An 11,001-nucleotide genomic window follows, 5' to 3' on the forward strand; every position below is an offset into this window, starting at 1 on the left:
ATACATCTTGTGTTGTATACTTGTCCTTTTTTTGTCAGTTTTAATTTCTGTAAAACGCTGTATTTTAATGAATGAAAAGTGCTATATAAATGCATGTGATTTGATTTTGTGGCATTGTGCTGCCAAGAAACTATGTTAAAGTGAGTTGAAGATCTTTGTTTAGACAAAAGTGGCGACTTTGCAACCATCTTGTGGCATTTTGTTGCCAAGGAACTATCTTGAAGTGAGTTGAGAAGCTTCAGTTACACAAAACTATTGCTTTGCCCCAATCTTGTGGCATCGTGGTGCTGAGGAACTATGTTGAAGTGAGTTAGTGCTTAGACCATTTTTTGGCTTCTTTAGACAAAACTTTCCAGGGGGGTCAACACAGATTCTCCCTATTCGTTGCAGGTCCTAGTCCCTATTCATTGGACTATATTTGGAGTTTTCTCTAAGCGGGTTTAAAATAATTCAACAAACTGTTGGCCTGGCTTCCCGTTCCGCTGCCTTTCTTATCTTTGGCTTCTCTCCCAGGCTTCCTGGAAGCGGCAGGGATCTTCAAAACTGGCATCCGCTGCTCCCACTCTCTCATAAGTTCCCTCTGAAGGTTGGCCGGCAACTCGGAAAACACCTGAGGGTCCACATTGGGCGGTAATCGATGTGTCGCGGAGATTTTGGAGTCACCGCCGTAAGAGCATGTGCTACTGTGAGATGTCGTCACCGGCTGAGACGCCTCTGCTGAAACAGAAGCGCTCCGTGTGTGTCTGGCCTGGCGTGATGCCGCATCACGGCCTGGTGTGCTCTCTGCGGTGTTCTCCGGGGTGAGTGGAGTCATTATGCTGGGTGAGCCAAGACGATCATCTGCCCCACTTGCACTCATAGAGGAGTCAATCTAAAAAGGAAGTCAAATTGAAAGATGGAAATGCATTATTCTTGTGTTTTTCTTCATTATCATCAACATCAGGCTAAAATGTAAAGCTGTGAAAAAGTATTGCGCCCCATTCTTAAATTAATTTTTTTTGCAGTTTCCCCACTTTATTGTTTAAGATAATCAAACAAATGTAAATATCAGCCAAAGATAACCCAAGTAAACATAAAATTGCAGTTTTTAAATGTGATTTTATTGAGGAAAAAAAACTACCGGTATTCAAAGCTACCTGGCCCGATGTGGAAAAAGTAATTGCCTAAACCTAATAACTGCTTTTTCTGTGAGGAAAAAACATGACAGGCATGCAACACTGTTTGCTGACCGCCGCCGTCGACAAGTTGTAGAATATAAGTAATGTGAAAACCCACAATCACCCGGAACCAAGAAGCAAGCGAGGGCAAACACCAACTTGTGAGTCATTTCAACCAGGTTTTGTTCATGATGATGATGGAATGATTGAGCGCTAAAAGGCAGGTGCGCTTAATGAGCCACAGCATAAACGTCCATGACGGACATACTGTTACTTCAGCAAAATGCTAACACCAACACTTTACTAGGAGACAAAGACCAAAGTAGTGAAAGAGCTCATCAAGCAGGCATACTGTAGAGTGTCTCACTCATGATAGACGATAATCACATCGTGACTAGTGAGTGGGTGGTAATATAATTAGACCATTTGAGCAATACGTGGTTTGTGTTTAATTACAGTAAGATTTTTATTATTTCTATGTTGAAAAACAACATCAGAAGTAGCAGGTAAACCTACTGTTAATCCAAACCGAAGAGATGTTAGGTGCACATTATTCGAATAAAGTGTGAATGAATTTGCCATTATTATTTGCCATAATGGTTGTTTTTTTATTATATGCGTAATTAATTTTACCTGATTACTTTAGAAACAAAAGGAATTTGGGAAATTTCACCTGCACTGTCCAGTATCCAGGTATCTATTTCACAGTCACACTGGTTGAATTTTTGGCTAAAAAGTAACTGAATCAATTTCCAAACACTGAATTGTTTCGGAACGGATTGTTCTAGAATAACCAATCCATCCATCCATCCACTTTCTAAGCCGCTTCTCCTTTCTAGGGTCGCGGGCGTGTTGGAGCCTATCCCAGCTGTCATCGGGCAGGAGGCGGGGTACACCCTGAACTGGTTGCCAGCCAATCGCAGGGCACATACAAACAAACAACCATTAGCACTCACATTCACACCTATGGGCAATTTAGAGTCTCCAATTCATGCATGTTTTTGGGATGTGGGAGGAAACCAGAGTGCCCGGAGAAAGCCCTTGCAGGCACGGGAAGAATATGCAACCTCCACACAGGCTCGTCTTTAAATCGAATCATGAACTGTGAATTGTGATACGAATCGAATTTCTGCCAAATTAATCGTTACACTCCTAAATTTTAGTATTATTATTTCTTTTGTTTGTGCTATTTTTTTGTTACAAAGCATATATGTACTATATATGTATATATATTTTTTTTCATTTTACAGTTTACTATTTTTATTTACAAAGCATTTTATTACATAAAAATATATAAATACACACACTTTTAATTCAAAATAATAAATATACCGCTGCCGTCGGGCAGAAACCTTGTACTGTACCTCCATAACCAGTTCAGATCACTTTTCCGGAAACCCCAAAAATGGCATGTTTGTTGATCGATTAACATGTTATTATTATTATTGCACCCAAAAGGTATCTCAATAAAAAACATTGGTAAATATTACACTAGCACCACTGAATCCACCCATCCATTTTCCGAACCGCTTATCCTCACTGGGGTCACGGGTGTGTTGGAGCCTATCTCAGCTGACTTCGGGCGAGCAACAGGGTACACCCTGAACTGGTCACCAGCCAACCGCAGCGCACATATAGACAAACAACGATTCGCACGCACAATCTCACACCTAAGGACAATTTAAAGTCCTCAATTAATCGACCATGCATGTTTTTGGGAATGTGGGAGGAAAAAAGGAGTACTCAGAGAAAACCCATGCAGACACGGGGAGAACATGCAAACTCCACACAGGAGAGGCCAGATTTGAACCTGGGTCCTCAGAACTGTGTGCGGGACAGATATGCTAACCAGTCGTGCCGCAATATATAACTAATAATAATGATGATAATAATAATAATAAGAAGAAGAAGAACAAAAGGAAGAAGAATAAGTAGTAGTAGTAAGGTAACTCTGTACACTTTGAGAAATCACATACATGTACTTGTCACACCACCAGAAATTGTAAAGGTAAAATGATCAGAATGGTAATATCATACCACAGTAAAACTGAGACACTTGTGTGTGCTACCTGGCTTTGAGTTGATGTTTGGGGGGAGGTACTGGGTGCGAAGAAGGACGTGATGGAGCCCCTGGTGCTGGCAGCGGCTGTTTGGGTCGGCAGGTTGCTGAAGCACACGTTAATGAGGGTCAGGTGGAATGGCGCCGCCGTGTCCACCATTTTCGAGAAGAGGTTCATGGCCAACGAGAGCAGCACGGCCGGGGTGTCGTCGCTGCTGGCTAAAATGGATATCGCAGGAAATGAATAGCAGAGCAAAGGCCTCAGCCAAGGCAAGTTGTCTCAGCATAGATTCACATTTCCTGTATGACTGAATGTTATCATTAGGATTCATGCTTTCAGACAAGTTGGGTACGACATGCCCTTTAGAATCAATCAGGTTCTTGCTATGAGAAAGCACACCTTTTATTTCAACCTGTTTTGACAGGGCACACCCACCTCATGCAAATGAGCAACTATTCACCCCTCCTCCCTCTACTGTAATGGTCAAACATTTAGGAAAGCTGATTGATTGAGAAAAGCCACTGGTGCCGTAGAATAAGTGAAATATTGATTTGTTTTATTTTTTTGTATTACACAAAATTTTTGTCCAACTTGAGACTGCATTCGTCTTACCTGAGGTGATCTTCTGTTTGACGTGGTTGGGGATAGGACACTGCCGGCTCTCCCGACTGTACCACTTGTTGCTCGCTGAGTATTTACGAACAGAGAGGCGGAAGGTTTGCGGCTGCCTGCCGTCTTTGCGCATCCTGGGTTTCATGTTAAGATAGAAGGGTTCATGTGTGTCACGTTTTAACACAAACATTGAAGGAGGCTTGTTTATGTTCTGGGGCTGCTTTTCTATATCTGGCATAGGGGGCCTTGAATCTGTGCAGGGTACAGTGAAATATTAAAGGCAATCAAGGCATCGTAGAGGGAAATGTGTTCATTTTGACTGGTTTATTAATCCATTTTCAACACCGCTTATCCTGTTTAGGGTCGCGGGACGCTGGAGCCTATCCCAGCTGACTTCGGGCGAAAGGCGGACTACACCCTGAACTGGTCGCCAGTCAGTCGCAGGGCACATATAGACACGGACAACCATTCGCACTCACATTCACACCGTCACTGAGTGGGAACTGAACCCACGCTGCCTGCCCACGCTACACCATCAGTGACTTGGTTTATTAATAGTAGTTTTAATCTTTTAATGAACATATCAGTTGTGTGGCATCAATACTCCTGCTGTACTGTGCCAGATTTTATTAAATTTTGCAAATGTCCAGTTTATTCTAATGAATTCACTTTTATTCCTGCTAATTCCCATGAACAGTTTTTAACATGCAACACAATTTATATTGGATATAAAATGTCTACACACCCCTGTTAAAATGCCAGGTTTTTGTGGTATAGAAAAATTAGACTACGATCAATCATTTCAAAGCTTTTTTCCACCATTAATGTGACCTATATCCTTTATAACTCGACTGAAAAAAATACAATATTTCCTTGAAAGGAAGTAAATATAAACAAATGAGATAATATGGTTGCACAAGTCTTATAACTAGGGATGAGGCCGTGTTCAGAATAACCAATCACATTGAAACTTACTTAAACTGGAATCAGCACACACTTGCCACCATTTTAAGTGCCTCTGATAAATCCCAAATAAAGTTTAACTGTTCAAGTAGGCTTTTCCTGACATTTTTGTTGTCACATCTTACAGCCCAAGCCATGGTCTGCAGAGAGCTGCCACAGGTTGCAGGTCACATTATTGGTGAAAAAAGTTTTTAAATGATTTATCTTGGTCTAATTTTTTTTGTTTATATCACAAAAATCTAGCATCAGAATAAGAGTGTGGAGACTTTTTGTGTCCACTGTCACTGCTTCCTGTAATAGTGGTACACTATTCAGTACAACAAAGGAAGGTGGTACAGCTAAGTTTTCCGGTTCCCTTCACAATACAAACTATCTTCTAAACAAACCTCGTTTTACTGCTTAGTGGAAACAATTCTATGAGAACAGTCTGAGGAAATGACTGACCTCTCCACCAGGCTGCTCAGGAGCTGCTGAATCTTGTCCATTACTTCTTTCATGCATGTCATTTTTTTGAAAGAGTCTTCATCACTGAGAGACTAAAATCAGGTCATTAACATCGACAGTGCGCATCAATTACACGTTCCACTGTTACCTGAGGGGCTCCGGTGGGGGTGACGGGAGAGTCGTCCATGCCGAGGGATAGATTCTTCAGACGTGTCGCGCACGGAGAGCCTAAGTCTCTCGCCAGCTCGGTCAACGGGAAGAGTTGAAGGTCCCTGACGGTGATCAATCCCAGTACTTGGAGCCTTTTGGCCGTTTGGTGTCCAACCCCTGAAGATACACAACGTTGACGAATGCCGTTAGCTGATTTTTACACTAACATGACAGTTAAACACTTTTAAAATATTACGTTGTAGTATGTCTAATGCAGCCAATTTCGCATCTTTGTCATCAAGGCTAATACCTGGTATCTTACGGAGGCCGCTCAGGCTGCCCATGATGTCATCAACGTTCTCCGGCAGCAGTGTGGTTTGCTGGTTGGGCTTGAAGGTGCCTGACACCAACTTGGCCAGCAGCTTGCTGGTGGCGACACCAGCGCAACCGGTGAGGCCCAGTTTAGCGTGGATGGCTTCCCTCAGCTCGGCGGCGATGTGCGACCCTAACGCCAACTCTGGATGATTATTGGCTTTAGCCTCTGCGACTTCTCCTGTACATAAAAAAAGCATCACATTTTTGAAAAAGAGGTACAGTAAACACCCAGTCCAAGCCCTGTCCCCATAAAAGGCTTATAATTGCCTATAGGAATTGTTCAAATTGTAAATTACCACCAACTATGATCTCAAAACACTATAATATTGTTTCAAACTCATCTTGCAACATTAGCCTTAAAAATAAATTGTTTACAGAGGATTTGATTTGGAAAAAAATGCACTTTAAGTGTGCGTGCACATGCAAATGCGGCAAAACCTCTCTGTAACTGCCATTAACAACCCAGGCTAAACTTAGCTCCTCCCCAACATACAAAGCTTGTCTCTTCGTAGCAATGTATCACTTCAACATACTTCGTTGACACAAATTCCTATTTAGACAGACCTTTGGCTACATCTTTTAGAATCTTAGGGCGTTGTAGAAAGAGCACAACAAACAGTATTAAGTGAGCAAATGGCTGGAGACAAGATACACACAAAAAACAATTATCTAGGTAAATACGTGAATAGTGAGTAAGTGTAACTAGTTTCACAGTTTGTGTCAAGCCTTACTTGAAGTGCTATAGACGTGGCCTTCAAATGAGAAGTCTGGCGTGCATGGCAGCCGGTTCGCTATCATCTCTGTGATGTCCACGAAGTTCTCATCGAAGCCAAGCCTCTCGACCAATGGACAGAAGGACAGCAGAAGATCTTGTAGGAAGGAGAAAAAGGAAAAGCAAAGCGAGGAAACATTAACAAGCACTTACAGTACATGCACAGGGCTTTGTGTAATGTTTGTTATAAAGCCATTCATGATCCCAGCTCGTTGCAACAAAGCATACACTAACTCAGTATTTTCGCTCATCCTATTTGAATTGTCACTCAATGAACACTAAATATGGTACAGCAATCCCCCACTTTTGCGGTACACTATTCACCAATTCACCTATTGCATTTTTGTTGTTGTTGAACCTATCCCTAGCTATTCACTGAAAAACTAAATTTTGTAGTTTTCAGCACTTTCTGAACCATTCTAAAATACCACAAGAGAGCACCAAAGCCCTGTCTAAATAGGAATTGGTGTCAAGGAAGTATGTTGAAGTGAAACCTCTCCATTGAAAGACGAGCTTTGAAAGTTTGGGAAAAGCTCAGTTTAGCCTGGGTTGTTGCTTCCGACTGGAGTTTCGTGTTGACCTTTGAAAACTGATGTCGGGGGCAAAATTTTTGGGACCCATAATATAAAATGTTTACCAAGAAACACGCACATGCTAAAATCAGTGCGTTTTCAGAAATTTTAGGCCCGTCAAAAAGTTTATTAATTTGTCTGAAGAATAATTATAAACACAAACTAATGAAGCAGCTGTTGCAAAATCAAAAATTTGCATTGAATCTTGAGCTTCGGTATCCGACTAGATGTGCGGCATACCTGTCACTTGATAGGACATTTCTCTGTAGTGCGTCAGGTCTTCTCCTTTCACCAGCACCAGTTGAGGACATTTCTCCCTGGCGTTGGTGACGGACATCAGCTTGGTGACACCCTGCTGCCTCGCCACATAGTTGCATGTAACTATGATGTACTTCTGCTGGATACCTGATGGGATCAGAACCATTTTAAGGGGACCTCTTGTTTAAAAGTGACTTTTTACTAGCTTGTATACAAATTGTTTGGTCTCTGGAGTGCAAGTGAAAAGTGAAATTACACAACCAAGTAAATCTTTAGTGAGCTGCCAAGTTGGCAAAATGTGTCTGAGCAACCCATTCTAAATGTTGCCTAATTATATTCCCATCCCCACACATTCTCTGTTATTCACTGAAAAACTCCCCTATTCACTGTTTTTATACTTTTTCTGAAACACCCTAAAATGCCACAAGATGGCACAAAGGCCAGTCTAAATAAGAAAGCAGTATTGTACAACCATTTTACAGGAAAATATTTAAACATGTTAACACTACAAGTCGTTTGGTAATGACATGCAATAAAAATATTATGTGACTTAAGGGTACAAATGAGGAAAAAAAACTTCCTCTTCCAGTTATCAAAATGTCTGACTTCAATTTGCCCTAGCATGTGCTTGAGTGACAAAACAAAATGACACAGGGAATTAAAAAATACAATTTTGAATAAACTTGATTGATCTGAAAATGGTCAATGTGGCGGTAATGAAAGCAACTTTAAGGGACAGACATATCTTAGTAAAAATAAAAGACAGAATTTTAAATGTTTTGTATATATGATGAGAAATCATTAATTCTATTATATTTTAAAGGAATTTATTGTAAAAGTTACACCATTTTAGCATTTTCTACTAGAAAGATAGAGCTTCATATATCCAAACCCTGTGCTAGGGACAGGGTGAAAACTGTAAAATGCCACCATAAAACCACTCAAAAAATGTCAAAATATACTAATATTAACATGAAATTTTAGACAACAGTCATAATTAGGCACGCCCACTGCTGGTTATTGAAAACATCTATTTAAATGTATTTTTTCTTTAAATTTTACATCAAGGACACAAAAGGCCCGTAATCAAACACCCAATTATAAACATTTTAGCGGGGTTCCTCAATTATTCGCGGTTTATCACTCGCTGTATGTGGCAGGACGAGGGGCCTCCTGTACAAAAGGTGCGTACGCACAAAAACGTGGCGTCCGTTGTTTTTCACGGCAAAGTTCAGATGTATCAAGAGTGACATGACAGTGTAAATGTGCGGTGCCTCACGCCAACTGCATGGCTGCCGTACGCACGTTTCTGCAGCTTTTGGTGCTTTGGCGACAGAGTTGATGCTGGGAAACTGTTCTCATAAATCTGCACACCAGAGACACATGAATAATTAGCACTGATGCAAAATTCATGCCCGGCAACATTTGATTTCAACAAGCAATTAATTGAGGCAAGGACTGAGAATTAATTTGTTAACCAGTGTATTTAATGAACCACTGATATTTGCGAGGACACCTATTAATTGATCGAGGCGATCATTTATGTCGCCTATTGCCCTCACAATTGCTTCGTGACTCCAGCACATGCACTGGAGGGAAAAAATAATTTGAATTTACTTCATTAGAACATGTACATCGGTTGTACATGATTAAAATGTGTTTAAATTGACATAATTTACCCCTCTTCTCCTAATAAAATTAAATAAATTTTGTCAGTGCACGTGTCCTCTATAAAAATAATAAATTGAGTAATCAAAAAAGTCAAAGTTTTTGATATCTTCTTTGATATGCTGACGTACTTCTATTTGAATTCAAAAGATTTATTACAAATACCACACATACAACATTTACGCATGAACCTTTATCTCACAGGGTTGAGTGTAGGTTACTGTATGAACACATTTGTTATGAGTTCTAAAAAATACATGATATTAAACTTGTGGGGTGATCATAGTCAGCCACGTCCTCCCATCACCCCTGAGAGAGCAGCGTCATCCACGATCACAGCGACTCTCTCCTCGGACGGGTGAGGCCCTCCGCGCCGGTTCTTCCGCCTTTTTTTGGCCACACTTTAGCAGTGGGCAGCTGTCCTCTGCTTCACATCCACCTTAATGTTTGACCATCTCTTTTTTAGTTCAGCATGTGTGCGCTATTTTGTCTTCACAGCATTGACAGCCGCACACGCGCTGTCTCATCCGCTCCTCTTTTGCATGTTGTTAACGCCGTCGGACAGTGTGCCAAAGAGGATTTTCTTGCATGCCTCCACTTCATTGAGCAACTTCTCATTCAGAAAAAAATATTTGTCTTCATTACCTTGTTAATGTTCCTTTTTTTCTGATAATGCAAAGATCGGCATAGGTGCAGGGTTCATTTAAATATGATTTGCATATTCAAATGTGGGCGTGGACAGAAATGCGCTCATTTCCACGTGGATTGGAATGTACGAAGGAAATCTGCTTGGATTCACGAGTACGCGGAGTTTCATACATCTGAATATTTTTGTGCATACGATGTTTTCTGGATTTGAGCGTACGCCATGTTTTAGGAGGAAATCCACGCAAGTCTTTGTACATGAGACCCCTGGTCCCAATTCCCCATAAATAACAGCAGATCACTGCACAGGGAAGCACTATCATGTCAAAGCCAAAGATTTTTTTTCAACTGGAGGGCATGGAATGTGGGGGTATTTTTGTTTGGTGATGTGCCTTCTGCATTCGCCGCCCCATACACAAATCCACTACACTAATTGAGCAGTGTAATTCATCTGTTTGGTGTTGAACTGTTGCTTGCTGTACAAATACAATGCATGCGTCTTAAACAGGGGTGCAGTTCACACTAGCCTTTTTTCTTACACTTCGGGCTAAACAAGTAGTTCCGTCCCAGGTCGACTCGACATGGTAATGAAAACAGTACTCCGGGTCGGCACCACAGTAAAGGAGGGCGGGTTTGGCTTATTTGCATTAACAGGATCGCCCCCTTAAAAGCTGCTAATTTTGATGAAAGCATGACAAAGATATGTTGCCAAAACACCAAGGAAATGTTTTAAATGGGTGGTGGGGGGATGCATAACATGTCTTGTATTGTATTGTGTTTTGTTTGGTGTTATTTGACAAATAAAAGACAGGTTACCTAGAGGGACATCTCTCAATGCTGGGTTCCGGATCATTTCCACCTGAGCATAGAAGCAATCCAGGTCAAAATGCAAAATGACTTTGTGTGCAGGTGCCGGCGTCTTATTGGGGCTCGATCCTGAAATTGTCATACAAATATCACGTACACGGAAGCATTTTTTTTTGGTATCGAAATTACGATTATTGTAGTTTTAATTAGTTGTTTGTTGTGATGTTACATTACCAGAAACTCGACTGGTAAGCGGCGAATCCATCAAGTGTTGTTTCCACTCGGTTTCGTCCTCTTCTATGTCATCCTCGCTGCTTTCCATTGCAAAAATTGTGAGTTATATTAGTCTAAAGTTTGCAAATGTTTTTGCTAGCTGTTAGCAGGGGAGCGTAACATACCACAGAGCAAGAAACTAATGTCGCGCTCAAAAACAGCGCCGTCTTTCGACAGGAGGGCTTTACTACAAAGCAATTAACAAAACGGACCTGACTTTCTGGTAACACAATTGAAACCGTGTA

General features: G+C 41.1%; 1 protein-coding gene across 3 annotated transcripts; it reads right to left on the minus strand.

The window, feature by feature from the left end:
- Window positions 1-417: 417 nt before the first annotated feature.
- poli (polymerase (DNA directed) iota) lies at window positions 418-10,873 on the minus strand. 3 transcript variants are annotated; one of them, XM_061672381.1, is made up of 11 exons: window positions 10,718-10,738; window positions 10,493-10,535; window positions 8,669-8,729; window positions 7,346-7,510; window positions 6,493-6,630; window positions 5,697-5,939; window positions 5,385-5,563; window positions 5,237-5,328; window positions 3,830-3,963; window positions 3,227-3,435; window positions 418-871 (listed from the first exon to the last, which is right to left on the minus strand). In XM_061672381.1, the coding sequence occupies exons 4-11, from the start codon at window positions 7,440-7,442 to the stop codon at window positions 431-433; spliced, it is 1,533 nt and encodes a 510-aa protein (XP_061528365.1). In that variant the 5' UTR covers window positions 7,443-7,510; window positions 8,669-8,729; window positions 10,493-10,535; window positions 10,718-10,738; the 3' UTR covers window positions 418-430. The 3 variants fall into 3 exon arrangements, with proteins under 3 accessions (XP_061528365.1, XP_061528362.1, XP_061528364.1); XM_061672378.1 differs by lacking the exon at window positions 8,669-8,729 and having other exon boundaries at window positions 10,493-10,612; window positions 10,718-10,873; XM_061672380.1 differs by lacking the exon at window positions 8,669-8,729 and having other exon boundaries at window positions 10,718-10,798.
- Between the last annotated feature and the right edge of the window lie 128 nt (window positions 10,874-11,001).

The sequence above is a fragment of the Phycodurus eques genome, chromosome 3, assembly GCF_024500275.1.
Source record: "Phycodurus eques isolate BA_2022a chromosome 3, UOR_Pequ_1.1, whole genome shotgun sequence".
NCBI lineage: Eukaryota > Metazoa > Chordata > Actinopteri > Syngnathiformes > Syngnathidae > Phycodurus > Phycodurus eques.